At 52.7% G+C, this 21,528-nt stretch overlaps 1 protein-coding gene across 1 annotated transcript; it reads left to right on the plus strand.

Moving 5' to 3' along the window:
- Window positions 1-897: 897 nt before the first annotated feature.
- On the plus strand, window positions 898-20,728 carry SELENBP1 (selenium binding protein 1). Its single transcript, XM_040333418.1, has 12 exons — window positions 898-996; window positions 5,119-5,172; window positions 5,430-5,542; window positions 6,942-7,127; window positions 7,733-7,853; window positions 7,938-8,120; window positions 9,230-9,411; window positions 12,711-12,789; window positions 16,571-16,692; window positions 19,389-19,481; window positions 19,639-19,757; window positions 20,254-20,728. The coding sequence occupies exons 1-12, from the start codon at window positions 993-995 to the stop codon at window positions 20,414-20,416; spliced, it is 1,419 nt and encodes a 472-aa protein (XP_040189352.1). The 5' UTR covers window positions 898-992; the 3' UTR covers window positions 20,417-20,728.
- Window positions 20,729-21,528: the final 800 nt, after the last annotated feature.

Consider the following 21,528-nt stretch of genomic DNA (forward strand, 5'->3'; position numbering starts at 1 on the left):
GGGTGTACAGACCTGGGAACTCAGCACAGGGATGGTGGGAACCCCTCATAATGGGCACAGCGGGTGTACAGACCTGGGAACTCAGCACAGGGATGGTGGGAACCCCTCATAATGGGCACAGCGGGTGTACAGACCCGGGAACTCAGCACAGGGATGGTGGGAACCCCTCATAATGGGCACAGCAGGTGTACAGACCCAGGAACTCAGCACAGGGATGGTGGGAACCCCTCATAATGGGCACAGCGGGTGTACAGACCCAGGAACTCAGCACAGGGATGGTGGGAACTCCTCATAATGGGCACAGCGGGTGTACAGACCCAGGAACTCAGCACAGGGATGGTGGGAACCCCTCATAATGGGCACAGCGGGTGTACAGACCCGGGAACTCAGCACAGGGATGGTGGGAACCCCTCATAATGGGCACAGCGGGTGTACAGACCCAGGAACTCAGCACAGGGATGGTGGGAACCCCTCATAATGGGCACAGCGGGTGTACAGACCCGGGAACTCAGCACAGGGATGCAGGGAACCCCTCATAATGGGCACAGCGGGTGTACAGACCCGGGAACTCAGCACAGGGATGGTGGGAACCCCTCATAATGGGCACAGCGGGTGTACAGACCCGGGAACTCAGCACAGGGATGGTGGGAACCCCTCATAATGGGCACATCGGGTGTACAGACCCGGGAACTCAGCACAGGGGTGGTGGGAACCCCTCATAATGGGCACAGCGGGTGTACAGACCTGGGAACTCAGCACAGGGATGGTGAGAACCCCTCATAATGGGCACAGCGGGTGTACAGACCCAGGAACTCAGCACAGGGATGGTCGGTGCTAGGACCCCCCCTCCCTCTTCCCCCCTCTCTGGCCACTCCCTGGCTCCGCCCTTATCCCTCCCCCAGACTATGTAAGCAGCGTGTTGGGTGAGTTCAGAGTCTGATGACGCCTTCGGTCAGCAACTGAGAACTTCGCGAGAGAGACAGCGCAGCGACATGGGTGAGACTCCCCACCCCCCTCTCCTCTTTCTGACCTTCTGTGGCCTCCTATAGGGAGGTTCTCTTTTCCCTCCAATGTCTGACAGCCTGATGAGTGATTGCAGCGTGTGTGGAGGGGAGACGAGACGTTTGGCTTCCAAGTGACCTGAAGTTGCGACTTCACTGGCCGCATGCTTGTTGCCCCGTCATGGGGGGGGGGAGCCCCGGAGGCTGCACTGCCTTCTGAGGATGCTGACCCCCTGGCTGCCATACTAGGCAGGTTGGGCATTTTGCCTTCACTTGCTGCTTGCTTGCTCGGGGTGTCGAAGCCACAGCCAGGCGGGTGGCATTTTTCGGAAAGGTCCGGGTATAGCGAATGAGGACCCGGAACTCCCCTGACACCCCCCCCCCCCCGGCGTTGTGAGGAGGGGGGCACATCCTTTAAGGGGCCCCCGTCAGGTCTCCGAGGGGGGGGCACCCACCAATGAGGGGGGGGGCAGTCACAGGTAGCTGTGGGGGGTTCTCTCTCCTCCGGCACCATACTCCGGGGTGTGATGTTCGGGTGTCGCAATGACTGCGGATAGAAGAGCTGCGGGGCGCCCAGAACGTCCCAAGTCAGGTAACATATTTTGGTTGCAACATCGGGGCGGCTCCGCCCATCGCCCCGAACGGCCCGACCTGTGATATTGTGTCACCTGCCTGAGGCTCCCTGCGGAGATCCACACCCAACCCACCCGTGTGATGGTACAGACCGCGGGTATACACCCCCAACCCATCCGTGTGATGGTACAGACTGGGGGTTTTCCACCGCTGATTACTCAGCAATCATACGCAGTGCCCAGAGCTGCTGCTGACCCCAATAGGGCCCGGACTGCGGGGTTTTCCACTGCTGGTTATTCAGGAATTACCCCCCAGTCCGGATCCAATAGTGGTCAGCAGCAGCTCTGGGCACTATAGAGCCCGGACTGGGGGTTTTCCACTCCACAAGCACCATTTCCAGTGCTCCTGACCACTATTGGGTCCGGACTGGGAATTTTCCACTGCTAGTTACTCAGGAATCGCACCCAGTCTGGACCCTATAGGGGACAGCAGCAGCTCTGGAAATGGCGCTTGATTGCGGAGTACTCGGCGGTGGAAAACCCTCCAGTCCGGGCTCTATTGTGGTTCTGTAGCAGCTCTGGGCGTTGGGTGTGATTGCTGAGTAACCAGCGGTGGAAACCCCCCCCCCCCCCCCAGTTCGGAGCCAATTCTGGTCAATAGCAGCTCTGGGCACTATAGAGCCAACACTAAAGGGGTTTTCCACCGCCGGTTACTCCGCAATCAAGCGCCATTTCCAGAGCTGCTGCTGACCACTATAGGGTCCAGACTGGGTGTGATTCCTGAGTAACTAGCAGTGGAAAATTCCCAGTCCGGACCCAATAGGGGTCAGCAGCAGCTCTGGAAATGTCGCTTGATTGCGGAGTAACCAGCGGTGGAAACCCTCCCCCCCCCCCCCAGTCCGGATCCAATAGGGGTCAGCAGCAGCTCTGGGCACTATAGAGCCCGGACTGGAGGGATTTTCCACCGCTGGTTTCTCAGGAATAACAACCAATGCCCAGAGCTGCTGCTGACCCCTATAGAGCCCAGACTGGGGATTTTCCACCGCTGATTACTCAGCAATTTCTCTCCCTGTGATTCCTGTATAAACCGTCCAGTTTTAAAGGGCAGTAAAACTATAAAGATCTTTTATGGGGGGGGAGGGGGGGGGTGAGATTACAGCGACGTGGGGAAAGTCACATTGCGCCGCGGTGGCCGCCATCTTAAAGCGGAGCTCTACCCACCATCTATTCTTGCATCTGGGGGGGGGGGGTCAGCGTGACGGCGGTCAGTGAACCGGCAGATGGTCCTCATCCGCGCCGCGGCACGTAGGCGCCCTCCCCCGCTCAGCAAGAATTCCGTATAATAAACACAAACTATACGATCGATAAATCTCCCACCGCCACAAACTTTGTGACGGGACGCAGGCCGAGCTCCGCCCCCGGGGGCGGTCCCACGCAGGCCGAGCTCCGCCCCCAGGGTCCGTCCGACGCCACGATTCGTCTTCATAGATGGAAGAATAAATTCTGGATTAATGGCCAGAGGAGAGAAAACGCGGCGAGGAAATTCCTGGAATTTTGTTTATCGTCTCCGCTCTGCAGGGGGAAAAAATCGGGGCGCCCCCTTCCTCTACAGTGAAAAGGGTGAAATTCCACGCCAAATCAATATAAAATAACAATGGCCCAGATTCAGTAAGCAATTGCGCCTGTGTAACCATAGGTTACACAGCGCAATTGCTGACTTGCTCCGGCGTTACGAATGCTCCTGATTCAGGAACATCGTAACGCCGACTGCAGCCTAAAATCTGCGTGGCATAAGGCTCTTATGCCCGCATATCTTGGGCTGCATTCTTGCGATGACCGCTAGGGGGCGCTCCCATTGTGATCAGCGTATAGTATGCAAATTGCATACTAACACCGATTCACAATGTTGCGCGCCCCCTGCGTACGCAAGTTACGTCGGTTGCGTATGGCGTCTTTAGCGTAAGGCTGCCCATGCTAAAAGCAGGGGCAGCCAATGCTAAAGGATACCCGCCCTTCCCGCGTTGCGACGTTCAAATTTTTTACGTTGTTTGCGTAAGTGATTCGTGAATGGCGCTGGACGCCATTCACGTTCACTTTGAAGCAAATGACGTCCTTTGCGACGTCATTTGCCGTAATGCACGTCGGGAAAGTTTCCCGACGGAGCATGCGCTCTACGCTCGGCGCTGGAGCGCGCCTAATTTAAATGATTCCCGCCCCCTACGGGATCATTTAAATTGCGCGCACTTACGCCGGGCATTTTGACGCCGCGCCCACGCAATTTACGGAGCTACTGCTCCGTGAATCGCGGGCAGCGCAGTAAATTTGTGGGGGCGCAGGGCAAAAAAGTTGCCCTGCTCCCCCGCAAATATCGCGCAATTCTACTTGAATCTGGGCCATTGTCTATTTATGCCCAGTATTGGGACTTTTTTGTCATTGGTTTTACCCATGACACAGAGACATCTGTAAATTTATTGATTTTGTATTTATTACACTAAATTGGTATTTATTTCACTTTACTGTTTTATATTTATCTTTAAATCACTATTTACTGTTTGTGGTTTAGCGCCCTCTATCTATTTCTTCACCCCCTTTCCTCTGTTCACATAACGGGGCGCCCCTCCTCTGTGTCCCTGAACTATAATCTCCTGTGTTGGCATCTATAGTACGCTCCTGTGCCCGCCCTGTACACAGCAATCTTACAGATGCCAGCAGTGTGCCCCTCCCAGAGTCTGCTAATTATTTACCCGCTGACTGCTGGCACACAACATCTTACTGCCAGATCCGCTCCCGCTGCCACCCATCACCAGAGACTGATGTGACTGTGGGGGGGGGGGGGGGAGGGGACATTAGAGTGTAAGCTCCTCTGTACAGAGACTGATGTGATGTGGGGGAAGGGGACATTAGAGTGTAAGCTCCTCTGTACAGAGACTGATGTGACTGTGGGGGGGGAGGGGACATTAGAGTGTAAGCTCCTCTGTACAGAGACTGATGTGATGTGGGGGGGAGGGGACATTAGAGTGTAAGCTCCTCTGTACAAAGACTGATGTGATGTGGGGGGAGGGGAGGGGACATTAGAGTGTAAGCTCCTCTGTACAGAGACTGATGTGACTGTGGGGGGGAGGGGACATTAGAGTGTAAGCTCCTCTGTACAGAGACTGATGTGACTGTGTGGGGGGGGGGGGGGACATTGGAGTGTAAGCTCCTCTGTACAGAGACTGATGTGATGTGGGGGGAGGGGACATTAGAGTGTAAGCTCCTCTGTACAGAGACTGATGTGACTGTGTGGGGGGGGGAGGGGACATTGGAGTGTAAGCTCCTCTGTACAGAGACTGATGTGACTGTGGGGGGGGGGAGGGGACATTAGAGTGTAAGCTCCTCTGTACATAGACTGATGTGACTGTGGGGGGGGGGAGGGGACATTAGAGTGTAAGCTCCTCTGTACAAAGACTGATGTGATTGGCTCAGTGATCTCTGTACAGCACTGTTGGTATATGTCAGCACTATGGGGGGCATCTTGTGACTAATTTTTGTTTATTACTTTCCAGCTAAGTGTGGATCATGTGGACCCGGATACAAGTCTCCTGTGGACGCCATGAAAGGTAGGGCCCCTCGCTGTGACCCGGGGGGGGGGGGGAGGCTGCTGTCTCACTCAGAGGCACTGTGAAAGGGCCTGCTGAATCTCGGAGCGGCTCAGATTCCGGCAGTTCTATGTTCTGCAGCATTTGCCGGATAGAACCAAATTATGTTCCTGTTTTCTCCACCAAGAATAAGAAGTTGAACCTCTTTCATGTTATCTGTGGCCCCTAGCTTGTGTGGCCCCCTGTATCCCCCCACTCACCATGTCTGTCCTGTACAGGCCCCAGAGAGGAGCTGATCTACGTCCCCTGCATCTACCGCAACACCGGCATCAACAAGCCCGACTACCTGGCCACAGTGGATGTGGACCCCAAATCTCCCCATTACTCCCAGGTGAGGCTCATGAACGTCATGGCATGTTTGTTCCTCGGGGGAGGGCCCCGAAACTGTGTTGATGACCAATGAAGGGCCGTCCCACCCATAGGGTAGATTTTGGTGACAGGTGGAGTGCGGGATGGAGTTTTCTGAAGAGTTTTGGTGAACATCACATTGAGATTTGTGCGGCCGTTCCTACACCTTGGGGTGGTCCTGCTGCTGCAGGGAATGGCTGTGATTGGTGTTTACTGGGGGAAATAGCCAAGTACAGACATTTGTTCACAGGGGATGGGGGGCAAGTGCTCACCTGGGGGAAGAGGGCAGGTTCTGACAGGTGGTTGTCTGGGGGAAGAGGGTGGGTTCTGACAGGCGTTCACCTGGGGGAAGAGGGCGGGTTTTGACAGGCGTTTACCTGGGGGAAGAAGGTGGGTTTTGACAGGCGCTCACCTGGGGGAAGAGGGTGGGTTTTGACAGGCGTTCACCTGGGGGAAGAGGGCGGGTTTTGACAGGCGTTCACCTGAGGAAAGAGGGCGGGTTTTGACAGGCGTTCACCTGAGGAAAGAGGGCGGGTTTTGACAGGCGTTCACCTGGGGAAAGAGGGAGGGTTTTGACAGGCGTTCACCTGGGGAAAGAGGGAGGGTTTTGACAGGCGTTCACCTGGGGGAAGAGGAGCGGGTTTTGACAGGCGTTCACATGGGGGAAGAGGGCGGGTTTTGACAGGCGTTCACCTGGGGGAAGAGGGCGGGTTTTGACAGGCGTTCAACTGGGGGAAGAGGGCGGGTTTTGACAGGCGCTGACCTGGGGGAAGAGGGCGGGTTTTGACAGGCGCTCACCTGGGGGGAAGAGGGCAGGTTTTGACAGGCGCTCTCCTGGGGGGAAGAGGGCGGGTTTAGACAGGCGCTCACCTGGGGGGAAGAGGGCGGGTTTAGACAGGCGCTCTCCTGGGGGGAAGAGGGCGGGTTTAGACAGGCGCTCACCTGGGGGGAAGAGGGCGGGTTTAGACAGGCGCTCTCCTGGGGAAGAGGGCAGGTTTTGACAGGCGCTCCCATGGGGGAAGAGGGCAGGTTTTGACAGGCGCTCCCATGGGGGAAGAGGGCAGGTTTTGACAGGCGCTCCCATGGGGGAAGAGGGCAGGTTTTGACAGGCGCTCCCATGGGGGAAGAGGGCAGGTTTTGACAGGCGCTCCCATGGGGGAAGAGGGCGGGTTTTGACAGGCGTTCACTTGGGGGAAGAGGGCAGGTTTTGACAGGCGTTCACCTGGGGGAAGAGGGCGGGTTTTGACAGGCGTTCACCTGGAGGAAGAGGGCGGGTTTTGACCGGCGCTCCCCTGGGGAAGAGGGCGGGGTTAGACAGGCATGTATCCTACAGGTGAGGTTCCAGATACCAGCTATGATTTACCTGCTCCTCCTCCTTCCAGGTCATCCACCGCCTGCCGATGCCCAACCTGAACGATGAGCTCCACCACTCCGGCTGGAACACCTGCAGCAGCTGCTTCGGGGACGTCACCAAAGTCCGGGACAAGCTCATCCTCCCCTGCCTCATCTCCTCCCGCGTCTACGTGGTGGACGTGGGCACCGACCGCCTGGCCCCCCGCATCCACAAGGTGGGCACCCTCCAATCGGCTCGTCCGGTCTTCTCTGTCCTTCTAACTTGCCTTTCCTCTAAATAAACCCTCCTGGGGGCCGCCATCCCCCTCCCTCCTATGTGCAGCTGGTATGAGTACCTGAACCTGTCCTTATATCTGCCTCCTGGACATCGGCTCTATTATTGAGAGAGGGAGGGGCATTGCTTAGAGCCAATCAGGAGTGCTGCAAGCACATGTGCTGAAGGGAAAATGTGGATAGGAGGAGGGGAAGGATGACCTCATCAGTCTAGAGCACATCAGAGGGGAAGCTCCCGGCAATCTGGAGGCCCAGGAGGCCATTCAAAAGTCGGAATCTACAGGGCAAATCCGGATATTTCCCAGGTTTTAATTGCATAATGACAGTAGAGGGAAGTGAGGTCGGGAGGCTGGCGTAGCTGTGTAATTCTCAGGACCGGCTGGACAGCTCCCACGTCAGTGGGCCCTGGGCCGGAGACAGGGGAGGTTGCCCAGGGCGCAGTGAAGCAAAGACGCAAAATTTGGACTTAGGGTGGTACACCCATTCTACGGCATGTATTAATAACCTGTGCCCGGCGGTGACCTGACCGGGCTTCTCCTCTCTACAGGTGGTGGAGCCGGAGGAGGTCCACAAGAAGTGCGGCTTGGGAAACCTACACACCTCGCACTGCCTGGGCTGCGGAGAGATCATGATCAGCACTCTGGGGGACCCCGCCGGGAACGGCAAAGGTGAGCGCCATCTTCTACGGTTAACTCCTAAAAGTTTAATTGGCCTTTCCGTGAGGATAACGTCAACCGGTTTCTGTATCTCAGGAGGCTTCGTGCTGCTGGATGGAGAGACGTTCGAGGTGAAGGGCAACTGGGAGGTGGAGGGCAACGCTACGCCCTTCGGCTACGACTTCTGGTACCAACCGCGCCACAACGTCATGATCAGCACCGAGTGGGGAGCGCCGAAGATCTTCTCCAAAGGGTTCGACATAGAGGACGTGAAGGCGGGTAAGAGGGGGTGCAGAAGGGTAAAAGGGGCAAAGATCAGTACAAGACGGGACTACTGGGGGCCAAATTCATCAATTACTACCCCAATCCCCCTCTGTCCCTCTACTATACCCCAATCCCCCCTCTGTCCCTCTACTATACCCCAATCCCCCCTCTGTCCTTCTATTATACCCCAATCCCCCCCTCTGTCCTTCTATTATACCCCCAATCCCCCCTCTGCCCTTCTATTATACCCCAATCCTCCCTCTGTCCTTCTATTATACCCCAATCCTCCCTCTGTCCTTCTATTATACCCCAATCCCCCCCTCTGTCCCTCTATTATACCCCAATCCTCCCTCTGTCCCTCTATTATACCCCAATCCCCCCTCTGTCCTTCTATTATACCCCAATCCCCCCTCTGTCCTTCTATTATACCCCAATCCTCCCTCTGTCCTTCTATTATACCCCAATCCTCCCTCTGTCCTTCTATTATACCCCAATCCTCCCTCGGTCCCTCTATTATACCCCAATCCCCCCTCTGTCCCTCTATTATACCCCAATCCCCCCTCTGTCCTTCTATTATACCCCAATCCTCCCTCTGTCCTTCTATTATACCCCAATCCTCCCTCTGTCCTTCTATTATACCCCAATCCCCCCCTCTGTCCTTCTATTATACCCCAATCCCCCCTCCATCCCTCTATTATACCCCAATCCCCCCTCGGTCCTTCTATTATACCCCAATCCCCCCTCTGTCCTTCTATTATACCCCAATACCCCCCTCTGTCCCTCTATTATACCCCAATCCCCCCTCTGTCCTTCTATTATACCCCAATCCTCCCTCTGTCCTTCTATTATACCCCAATCCCCCCTCTGTCCCTCTATTATTCCCCAATCCTCCCTCTGTCCCTCTATTATTCCCCAATCCTCCCTCTGTCCTTCTATTATTCCCCAATCCTCCCTCTGTCCCTCTATTATTCCCCAATCCCCCCTCTGTCCTTCTATTATACCCCAATTCCCCCCTCTGTCCTTCTATTATACCCCAATCCCCCCTCTGTCCCTCTATTATTCCCCAATCCTCCCAGTCATATGACCTTTGCTCCTCCTTCAATCACCTTCTTGCTCTATACTAGGACACTACGGTCAGAGTATCCACGTGTGGGATTGGACGAAGCACACCCGCATACAGACGCTGGACCTGGGGGCGGACGGACTGATTCCTCTGGAGGTCCGATTCCTGCACAACCCGGACGCTGCGCAGGGATTCGTCGGCTGCGCGCTCGGCGCCTCCATCTTCCGCTTCTACAAGACGGCGGTGAGCGGCTGTGGGGGATGGGGGCTCAATGTTTTATTGGGGGGGGGGAATCTTCTGCAGGTGGAATGGCGAGATGTTAGAAAATGTTCCTGCAGATCCTTGCCTGCATTATTTATTTATTTTTCCTTTTTTCCTTTTTTTTTTCTCTTTCAATCCTTCGAGTCGTTCCTCTTTTATTTGCATTATTATTATTGTGTAGCGCCCTGCTCCTTACCCTTTCCCTTCCCCATCCAAGTTTTTTTTTTTTTTTGATTCAGATGCCGACTCTCAGGATTGAGAGTCAATTATTTTTTTCCCCAGACTTTGAGGACGTCTGAGTAGTGGGGGGAGTGTGTAGCGCCCTGCTCCTGTTGATTAGTGGGGGGAGTGTGTAGCACCCTGCTCCTGTTGAGTAGTGGGGGGAGTGTGTAGCACCCTGCTCCTGTTGAGTAGTGGCGGGAGTGTGTAGCGCCCTGCTCCTGTTGAGTAGACGCTGTGTGTAAATTTAGGGGGCTATATGAGCTGTAAATGATTATGTAAATTGTCGCTTCTGTTCTAATTCAGCTGTGTTGTGTGTATTTCCCACTTGCCAGTAGGTGTCGCTGTCACCACAAGTCAGTGTTGGAAATACAGCAGGCTGGGTGCATTGAGTACTCGTTCCCCAGAGGCAGCCCAGTGGGAGTGCTCTTACCGCTGTGCATTCTGGGAAGGGATACTTAAGGGACAGACGCCATTTTCTGGGGTCTCTGACCTGATGGCCATCCTGGCCTAAGGTATGTCCTAGCTGTTCTTCTGCCTCGGGGGGCCTGCCGGCCCGAGGCTATGTTACTGAAAGTAGGCCCAGGAGTTTCTGGGGTCTACTGGTCCAGGGGGTAGTCCTGTGCTGTCTTGCCTGCGGGGAGAAGCCGAGCAATTGAAGGAGCCAGGGGAGGACCTTTTCGGGGGGGGGGGGGGGGGCGAGCGAACGGCTGGTATCTCAGGAAGGGGCCTGGTGACTCAATTGGAGGAGCCAGGGGAGGACCTTTTCTGGGAGAGGACCGAGCGAACGGCTGGTATCTCAGGAAGGGGCCTGGTGACTCAATTGGAGGAGCCAGGGGAGGACCTTTTCCGGGAGAGGACCGAGCGAACGGCTGGTATCTCAGGAAGGGGCCTGGGGACTCAATTGGAGGAGCCAGGGGAGGACCTTTTCCGGGAGAGGACCGAGTGAACGGCTGGTATCTCAGGAAGGGGCCTGGGGACTCAATTGGAGGAGCCAGGGGAGGACCTTTTCCGGGAGAGGACTGAGGGAACGGCTGGTATCTCAGGAAGGGGCATGGTGACTCAATTGGAGGAGCCAGGGGAGGACCTTTTCCGGGAGAGGACCGAGCGAACGGCTGGTATCTCAGGAAGGGGCATGGTGACTCAATTGGAGGACGCACCCCAACCAATCTACCTCACGGTACTGCCGGACGGCTTAAAGACTCTGGTACTGTGCAGCTGTGCTTAAACTTAGAAAAACTGTTTGGTTCTGCAATCCTGTGGCGGAGGATTGTGCAACAACCCCATCGTATTTGCCAAGTCTGTGGCAGAGACTTTGTCCGCGCATCGCGCCGGCTGCTAGGGCGGTGAGAGAGGCCTATCCGGTGGTTGCGAGATCCAGTCCTGGAAGCCGTTTGTCCTCTGGATCCTAAGAAGTACCTGTGATCTGCAAGCAAGGGATCTGAATCTCCCCTCACCCTCCATCCCCTCTATTGCCACAAGTTGTTTAACCACTTGATCACCGCGCCTATTTTGGCGCTTCTCTCCTTCATGTAAAAATCAAAAAAAAAATTGCTAGAACCTTAATCGGAACCCCCCAAACATATTATATATATATTTTTAGCAGACAAACGCCTTTTTTTTGGGGGGAAAAACGGTTTCATGAAGTAAAAAATAACAAAACGGTAAAGTTAGCCCAATTTTTTTTTTTTTTTGTATAATGTGAAAGATGACGTTACGCCGAGTAAATAGATACCTAACTTGTCACGCTTTAAAATTGCGCCACACTCGTGGAATGGCGCCAAACTTCGGTACTTAAAGATCTCCATAGGTGACGCTTTAACATATATTTTTTTTTTTTACAGGTTACTATTTTCGAGTTACAGAGGAGGTCTAGTGCTAGAATTGTTGCACACGCTCTAACGCACGCGGCGATACCTCACATGTGGGGTTTGGAACGGCGTTTACATATGTGGGCGGGATTTGCATGCGTGTTCGCTTCTGCGCGCGAGATAGCGGGGACAGGGGCATTTTGAGAATTTTTTCTTTTACTTAATTCTTTTTATTTTTACACTTTTTATTTTTTTTTACTTTTTTTTTTTATTACTTTATTTTCTATTACAAGGAATGTAAACATCCCTTGTAATAGGAATCAGTGTGACAGGTCCTCTTTATGGAGAGAGGCGGGGTCAATAAGACCTTCCCCTCCCCCCACATCTCTCCTCTCCTCCAGGTTGGAAAGCATGAAATCAGTGGGGAAAAAAAATCACTGATCACATGCCGACAGCCGCGATTGCGGCTTTGTTTACTTCCGGGTACCGGGCGTGACGTCACAACGTCGCGCCTGGGCCTCCGACGGTCATAGAGATGACTGGTGACCATCCGGTCACCAGTCATCTCTATGCTTTCCAGGCAGCGCCGACCTATTCGCTCTCTGGGCCCCCGATGGCACGGGAGAGCCCGGAGAAGCACCGGATGGCGGCGGGAGGGGGGGGGGGACACGTCTCCTCCCGCTGCCTATAAGAACAATCAAGCGGCGGAACCGATATCTGATGCCTGTAGCTGCGCCCATCATTCAGATATCACCGCACAAAGTCGAGGACGTCATATGACGTCCTCCCGTGGACAAGTTGGTTAATAAAAGCATCGGAGAACAAGACTAAGTGCTTGGTGCATACGGCTGTGGACGTATTTTTCCTATACAGACTCCTTGTTCTTATACGGTGAACCTTGAGGTAACGGCAGACCCAACATCAGAATCCAGCAGCTCCCGCAGGGGTAGTGCTGCATGTGGGGGCTCGTCCGGGATTTGCCGTTACCTTTCGAAAATCGAGTGGGCTAGTCACCGAGAGTCTACGATAAAGAGGGCCCTGGACTGTGTTATTTTGCTAAATAAAAATGGGGGGGGGGGGGGGGGGGTTAATTTGCAGATCACTCCCATCCGCGTGGGCTGTGGGCGGAGCCAAGATAACTATTGTCAATTTTTTTAAACCAAATTTTTGCTTTAAAATGTACATAATGTGAAGGCACTGATGACAGATCTGTACTGATACCGGCTTTATATTATTTTTTTAACCCTACAGGATGGAAAGTGGGCGGCGGAGAAGGTCATCCAGGTGCCAAATAAAAAGGTGGAGGACTGGGCGCTGCCAGAGATGCCGGGTGAGTGGCTGTATGATGACTCTGGAAGGGCGGAGCTCCTCCTGGACTGACATGGCTCCTCCCCCCCCCCTGGACTGACATGGCTCCTCCCCCCCCTGGACTGACATGGCTCCTCCCCCCCCGGACTGACATGGCTCCTCCCCCCCCCCTGGACTGACATGGCTCCTCCCCCCTGAACTGACATTGCTCCTCCCCCCCTGGACTGACATGGCTCCTCCCCCCCCCTGGACTGACATGGCTCCTCCCCCCCTGGACTGGCATGGCTTCCTCTGATTTATGATGGGGGGGGGGGGGAGAAAACTGCGATGGAGCATACACACCCGCTGGTTTTCCCGGCCAAACGCTCTCATGGCTGTTTTCCAGACAGGGAAAACCGGTCATGTGTACGAGGCGCGAGGTTCTAATTGGCTTTAAAATAGGGTGGGCACTCCCAGATTGCCCAATGGCACATACACAACCCGAAAATCCCAAGATTCAGTGCTACCCTACTCTATATTCGGATTATTATGGGGCAATAAAGTTCCTATTGCACCTTTGAAAAGCTTAACTTACTGGTAGCCCACTCATATCAATTGTGGAAACCAGGCCCGGACTGGGGCAAAAAATAGGCCCGGCATTTTAGACTGAGCAGCCAATTTCTCCAGAGACCCGGGTAGATCCCCCCCCCCCCCTTATATCAGAGTCTGCACAGACCCCCCACCCTTATATCAGAGTCTGCACAGACCCCCCCCCCCCTTATATCAGAGTCTGCACAGACCCCCCCCCCCTTATATCAGAGTCTGCACAGACCCCCCCCTTATATCAGAGTCTGCACAGACCCCCCCCCCTTATATCAGAGTCTGCACAGATCCCCCCCTTATATCAGAGTCTGCAGGGGGAATGCTGTGGTGTAAAGGGGAACTCTGATATAAGGGGGTCTCTGCTCACCAAAGTCCCTCCTCTTGCATCAGAGTCCACAGAGCACCCCTTAAATTTGTTTCAAATATAAACTGGGAGGCAGGACAGAGGGGGGAGTTCACTCACCCCAGGATGGAGGCTCAGGCTGCCTGCAGCTTTTATCTTGTGTTCCAAATCTTCCTTCATATCTCCCCCGGTAGGGATGAGCTCCGGCGTGTTCGCACACTCCACGTGCAGAGCCCACCAGGAAGTTGGCACGGCGCTGCGCTAACCACAGGCAGGGAGACTTTTCCCATGGGCACTAAAAGGTGGCATTGATGGCACTGATGGGTGGCAGTAATGGGCATTGATAGGTGGCACTTGTGGGCACTTGCAGGGGGTACTGGAGGGAAAGAGGAGGCAGATGTGCCTCCTTCCTCTTCGGGACCGATGTCCCTTTCACATAAGCGTGACCACGTGGTAAGGGGCCGAGACCGGCCCCTCACTCGGATCCGTGATCACCCGAGTCTCGTATTTGCGCAGCAGTCTTTTTTCTTTTTTTTTTTAATTAAAAAATAAGACAACAGTAAAGTTAGCCCTTGATTCAAAATTGCGTCCGCTCGTGGAATGGCGTCAAACTTTTACCCTTAAAAATCCCCATAGGCGACGTTTCAAAAAATTCTACAGGTTGCATGTTTTGCGTTACAGAGGAGGGCTAGAATTATTGCTCTCGCTCTAACGATCACGGCGATACCTCACATGTGTGGTTTGAACACCGCACATGCTTTCGATGTAAAAATCCCGTGATTTTAGCTGCCCCGCCTCTGGGCGTGGTGGTGGCCATCTGTAACCCGCGGGGGCCCCATAATCCTTTATTGCCCGGGGGGGGGGCCCCCATGAGTTGTCAGTCCGCCACTGGCCACCAGCACTGATAATGACCATGGGAAGGTTCGGTTTGTGTGGCGCCATAAACCTGTAAAATTTTATTTTATTTTCTTATTTTTATTTTTTTATGACGCGATGACGTCTCACCCGCTGCAATCTCATCATAAACTTCTCATAAATGTTATAAACTCCAATGCTGGGGGGGGAGGGGGGGGCGATGGTCTCGTATAATGGAGATCCCGTCACCGACTCACCTACTGACCCCTCACCCGGCAGCCGCCACCGCCTCACCTCTACTCCCCTTTAGACGTGCAGAATGAGAATAATTATTATATATTTTTTTCGATTAGTTATTTTAATAATTTAGCTTTAGATGATTTCATTTTGTTTTCAAATTTTCCAAATTTGGTCAAACTGAATTTTTTTTTACCAAATCCTGAAATTCTAATCGCCATTAAAAAATGTTTTCTTTTTTTCATTTCCTTTTCATTTTTATTCTATTTTATTTTCTATTCTCACTTTTCTTCTTTTTTTTTTTTTTTTTTTATGCTTTTCATTTTTATGTTCCTTTTTTTTTTCTATTTTATTTAAAATTCGAATTTTGGGAATGTGTGTGTGTGTGTATATATAATTTTTTTTTATTATTATATATTTTTTTATGTTCTTTTCTATCCTATTCCCTTATTTTCTATTACACTTCTTTTTTTTTTTTTATTTCTATTCTATATATTTTTTTTATTCTGTTCTTTTCTATCCTATTCCCTTATTTTCTATTCCATTACACTTTATTTTTATTTGTTTTTTTTTATTTTTTTTTTTTCACACCCGAAGGATGGAGGGAGGATTTCAGTCCAGGGGGGAGGAGCCGGTACTCCCGTAAAATGGAGGGAGGATTTCAGTCCAGGGGGAGGAGACGGTACACCCGGAGGATGGAGGGAGGATTTCAGTCCAGTGGGGAGGAGGCGGTACACCAGGAGGATGGAGGGAGGATTTCAGTCAAGGGGGAGGAGCCTGTAAACCCAGAGAATGGAGGGAGGATTTCAGTCCAGGGGGAGGAGCCTGTAAACCCAGAGAATGGAGGGAGGATTTCAGTCAAGGGGGAGGAGCCTGTAAACCCGGAGAATGGAGGGAGGATTTCAGTCCAGGGGGAGGAGCCGGTACTCCCGGAGAATGGAGGGAGGATTTCAGTCCAGTGGGGAGGAGCCAGTACACTCAGAGGATGTGGGGAGGATTTTAGTCCAGGGGGAGGAGCCTGTAAACCCGGAGAATGGAGGGAGGATATCAGTCCAGGGGGAGGAGCCTGTACACCTAGAGGATGGAGGGAGGATTTCAGTCCAGGGGGAGGAGCCGGTACACTCGGAGAATGGAGGGAGGATCTCGGTCCAGGGGGAGGAGCCTGTACACCCGGAGAATGGAGGGAGGATTTCAGTCCAGGGGGAGGAGACGGTACACCCGGAGAATGGAGGGAGGATTTCAGTCCAGTGGGGAGGAGCCGGTACACCCGGAGGATGGAGGATTTCAGTCCAGGGGGAGGAGCCTGTACCCCTGGAGAATGGAGGGAGGATTTTAGTCCAGGGGGAGGAGCCGGTACACCCAGAGAATGGAGGGAGGATTTCAGTCCAGGGGCAGGAGCCTGTACCCCTGGAGAATGGAGGATTTCAGTCCAGGGGCAGGAGCCTGTACACCCGGAGGATGGAGGGTTTAAAGTATATCTAAAGTCAAAACCCTTTTTAGATTTCTCCTGCAGTACTTCTTTCTGCCACTAGATGTCCTCAGGCTGATGGCCAGCATTATTCAGCCCACTTCGCCTGAGCCCAGGTCATCCCGGACGAGCCCCCCAACCATTTCGGTCCAGGGAAGAGCCAGTACACCCCGGAGAATGGAGGGAGGATTTCAGTCCAGGGGGAGGAGCCAGTACACTCCGAGGCTGGGGGAAGGATTTAAGTCCAGGGGGGAGGAGCCTGTACACCCCGATGGTGGGGGGCGGAGTTGTAATCATGTCTGTCCTCCCTCTTCTCAGGGCTCATCTCGGATATCCTGATTTCTCTGGACGATCGCTTCCTGTACTTCTGTAACTGGATCCACGGCGACCTCCGGCAGTATGACATCACCGACACGTGTCACCCCAAACTGGTGGGGCAGGTGAGTGACCACCCCCACCCCCTCTCCTTACATAGCCAGATCCCACTGGCCCCTCCCATTTCTGGGTCTGGGAAACCGCAATCTATCACTTGAAAGAGATTTTACCTTCAGTGGGGGAGGGTTCTTTTCGGTAAGTGCGGTATGGGATGAATTCTTTGCATTAGGTGGCGAGAGCGGTATGGGAAGGGCTTCTCTCCTGGGTTTTCATTGGTGCCTGTTTCCCCAGGGGGAGGATTTAACCTTCATTTCTGTATAAGGAGGAACCAAGATTTCACCGTCAGGGAGGGAGGGATCTTTACATGTGTGGTATGGGGAGGACTCTTTACAGTTAGAGTGATGTGGGAAGAATTATTTGCATTAAGAGTGGATATTGAGTTAAAAAGGAGGTAGGGGGCGCTATAGGTTTGATAATGAGTGAGTAATGAATTCCTGTGCAAACAAAATAGTTGATGTGTATTACAAAACGTAGTGACAACTACCAATCAAAACCAATGATTAGTAAAAAAATCAAATTATGTGAACTGTGCCCACAAACATAAAAACGCCACCAATCTAGACGGGGTTACTGATATAATAACAGTAGTGCTTATATAAATAATAATAGAAGTGCAAAAAGTCCATTTGTGAAGTGCTTGTGTTCTATCCATTTCCACCTCCAGGTACCGCCCCGACGTACGTTTCGTCACCACGTCATCAGACGCTTCCTGATGACGTGGTGACGAAACGCACGTCTGGGCGGTACCTGGTTACGCACTTCTGGGCCCACTGGTTCTCTCCATCCAGGAGGTAGAATAAAGTGTCAAACCATGAATCAGACCGAGACAGAAGTACAGTTAAATCACACTTCAATAATGATAAACATAATGGGCCAGATTCTCACAGACTTACGTCGGCGTATCAGTAGATACGCCGTCGTAAGTCCGAATCTGCGCCGTCGTATATTTAAGCGTATTCTGGAAACCAGATACACTTAAATTTGGCTAAGATACGAGCGGCGTAAGTCTCCTACGCCGTCGTATCTTAGGGTGCATATTTACGCTGGCCGCTAGGTGGCGCTTCCGTTGTTTTCCGCGTCGAATATGCAACTGAGCAAGATACGCCGATTCATGAACGTACGTGCGCCCGTCGCAATTAGTTCCGCCGTTTATGTAAGACATACGCCGACGTAAAGATAAAGCAGGTCTCTAGGTGGCGTAGCCCATGCAAAGTATGGACGTCGGAACAAGCGTATCTTTTTACGTCGCTTGCGTAAGTCGTACGCAAATAGGGCTGTGCGTAAGTTACGTTCACGTCGTAGGCAGTGTTCGACGTATCTTAGGCATTCTATCCGACGCATGCGCACTGGGATACGTCTACGTCCGTACGTTCAAAACGTCATTTACGTGGGGTCATGCTTTATTTGCATAAAACACGCCCACCTCTTCCCAATTTGAATTAGGCGCGCTTACGCCGGCACATTTACGCTACGCCGCCGTAATTTAGGACGCAAGTGCTTTGTGAATACAGCACTTGCCTCTCTAAGTTACGGCGGCGTAGCTTAAATACGATAAGCTACGCCCGCCCACACTTACGCCGGGGTACGTGAATCTAGGCCAGTAAGTGTAGACAGAACATAGCCAGAGTTCAGAAACCGGATCGGATAGTCAGCCGAGCCAAACGTCAGGGAGCCAGAGATGAAGATAGTAGAACAGAAAGCAGGATCAGGAGCCAGAAGGGACGTCGGCCAAGGAAGTCTTCAACAGGAACGCAGGAGAGTCTCTGTGATGTTGGCGAAGGCAAAGGCAGAGAGCAACCGAGCTGGACGGCTTAAGTAGGCAGGAGAGTCTCTGTGATGTTGACGAAGGCAGAGAGCAACTGAGCTGGACGGCTTAAGTAGGCAGGACTGACGAGCCGGATCATCAACAGGTGAGTCTCTGTGGAGAGAAAGGAGCCGGCAATCAGCGGCCAGCTCAGAGACGGAAGGGCTGAGCCCAGCCCTGACAGGTAGGGCACTTTTATGATAATAGTGGTATGGGAAGGTCTATTTAGAGTAAGTGTGATGTGGAAAGGATTATATGCAATTAGAACAGTATAGAAAGGGCTCCTTACAGTAAGAGTGGAACAAGAAGGGCTCTTGACAGGAAAAGTGGTATGGGAAGTGCTCTTTACAGTCAGATGGATGTGGGAAGAATTTGCATTAAGAGTGGTATAGGAAGAGCTCATTACAGTAAGAGTGGTATAGGAAGAGCTCATTGCAGTAAGAGTGGTATAGGAAGAGCTCATTGCAGTAAGAGTGGTATAGGAAGGGCTCATTACAGTAAAGAGTGGTATAGGAAGAGCTCATTGCAGTAAGAGTGGAATAGGAAGGGCTCATTACAGTAAGAGTGGTATAGGAAGAGCTCATTGCAGTAAGAGTGGTATAGGAAGGGCTCATTACAGTAAGAGTGGTATAGGAAGAGCTCATTGCAGTAAGAGTGGAATAGGAAGGGCTCATTACAGTAATTTTGACGAGGGACGAATTATTTGCAATAAGGGCAGTATAGGAAGGGTTCTTTTCAGTAAGGGTGGTATGGGAAGTGCTCTTCACAGCAAGAGTGGTTTGGGAAGGGTTCTTCGCAGTAAAGTTGTGGCTTTTACTATAACAAAGGAGGAATAGAAAGCTGTAATGCTGAGATCCGATGTGTCTGTCCAATAATTTGTTCAATTTCTTCCTCCAGCTCTTTCTTGGTGGCAGCATTGTCAAGGGCGGTGCGGTGAAAGTGCTGGAAGATAAGGAGCTAAAATGTCAGCCGGATCCAGTATTCATCAAGGTGAGCGCCCCTTATTGTCGGTATGGGGGGGGGGGTAGTGACCCCCCTCTCTTCTTCCTCCTCTGTAGAGCTCTCTTTGCTGTATCATATTATCATTCCTCTATATTCTGATATGTGAACGTTCCCCCGGGTAATGCTTAGTAAATGTTGTGTGCAGGGGAAGAAGATTCCGGGGGGACCTCAGATGATCCAACTCAGCCTGGACGGGAAGAGGCTCTACGCCACCACCTCGCTGTACAGCGCCTGGGACAAACAGTTCTACCCGGACATGATTAAGTAAGGGACCGCCCGGACCGGGCTCCTCTGTCCCACCCCTTCCCCCTCCACCTCTCCTCTGTCCCACCCCTTCCCCTCCACCTCCCCTCTGTCCCACCCCCTTCCCCTCCTCCTGTCCTCTGTCCCACCTCTTCCCCCTCCTTCTTCTCTGTCCCACCCCTTCCCCTCCCCTCTCTCCCACCCCTTCCCCTCCACCTCTCCTCTGTCCCACCCCTTCCCCTCCACCTCTCATCCTGTCCCACCCCTTCCACTTCCCCTGCCCTTCCTCCTCTCCTCTGTCCCACCCCTTCCCCTCCACCTCCCCTCTGTCCCACCCCCTTCCCCTCCTCCTGTCCTCTGTCCCACCTCTTCCCCCTCCTTCTTCTCTGTCCCACCCCTTCCCCTCCCTTTCCTCCTGTCCCACCCTTTCCACTTCCCCTGCCCCTCCTCATCTCCTCTGTCCCACTTGTCCTTCTCCTCTTGTCTCCCCCTGACCTCTCATCTCCCCCCCCCCCAGGGAAGGCTCCGTCATGGTGCAGATTGATGTGGATACAAAGAAGGGAGGACTCTCCATCAATAAGAACTTCCTGGTGGATTTCGGAAAGGAGCCGGAAGGTCCCGCTCTCGCCCACGAGTGCCGCTACGAGGGAGGAGACTGCAGCTCCGACATCTGGATCTAACCCCCCCTCCCCCTCTCTAAAACTGAAGTCACATGTCAGTTATAGGTGGAGTCTATTGCGAGGGGCTCCCAGTCCATCCACATGTCCCGGCTTCCGGGTCCATATTCTGCTGCTTCCATCCCTATAATGAGAAGATGAAAGAGATGATCTGCCCCCCCCCCATTATAATGACATCATAGCATGATTGCTCCACCCACAATGCCTACGCCGCTGCCTCTTGACCAATAAGGATTTGTTTTCTGTGTCTGATTATTGTCAGTTGATCATTAAAGAGGCGCTCCGCCCAAAACGGAGCGTCACCGAGTGACCGTCTCCTCTGCCTGTTATGTCTTCTCTTCATTACACTCGCACAATGTTCCTGTGACTGCTGAGAGTCACTCCGCCCACAACTGACAGTTCAGTGCTTTGAATGACGCTGGACGGTTAACCCGCCATGACAGTTCCTTCCGTCTCTGGAGGACTGTACTGGTGAGTTCCAGACATGTGCAGAACGAAATTATTTTGTTTCCATTCGTTATTTACGTAGAAATGAATTAAATTTGTTTTAATTTTCAGAATTCGTTTTGTTTATTCAAATCAATTCCATTCAAATTTAAACCAGACACGGGACGTCTCCATCTCTGGGGTCAGCAGACGCGGGGCGTCCTTGTTTGATGGTGGGGGATGGTGTTCTTGGGGGTCATAGTCGGCATTTCTCCTCCCTCCTCCAAACATGGCGGGTTGAGTTATCTTTTATACAGGTAACAAGCTGAGATTAGGAGCACTCCCTTAAAGAAGAGTGCTCCTAATCTCAGCTTGTTACCCGTCTAGAAGACACCTGGGAGCCAGAAATCTTGCTGATTGATCGGGGGATCGAATCAGAGATGTCGCTTTCCGGGTCACAACAAGAAAGGGAAGGGGAGCAGAACGTGTGTACAATGCACAGGGCCGGGTTCACCTGCAGGGGGCACCGGTGAGGCAGTATGGTCACATGGTTCACGCCTTAACACTGTACCTACCTTATCACTGGACAGTCTGCTTTATACAGTTTCCTGGGTCACCTACCAAATTAAAACAGAACTCAATACAAACCATGTAACATCACATTTTACTTTCTCAAGATAAATTTACTT

The sequence above is a fragment of the Rana temporaria genome, chromosome 13 (genome assembly GCF_905171775.1).
Source record: "Rana temporaria chromosome 13, aRanTem1.1, whole genome shotgun sequence".
Taxonomy (NCBI): domain Eukaryota; kingdom Metazoa; phylum Chordata; class Amphibia; order Anura; family Ranidae; genus Rana; species Rana temporaria.

Excerpts from the sequence above, each read along its gene's own strand:
- SELENBP1 (XM_040333418.1), top strand. Across the intron at positions 9,412-12,710 it reads TCCGCTTCTACAAGACGGCG|GATGGAAAGTGGGCGGCGGA; the intron begins GTGAGCGGCTGT and ends TTAACCCTACAG. Across the intron at positions 19,758-20,253 it reads TTCTACCCGGACATGATTAA|GGAAGGCTCCGTCATGGTGC; the intron begins GTAAGGGACCGC and ends CCCCCCCCCCAG.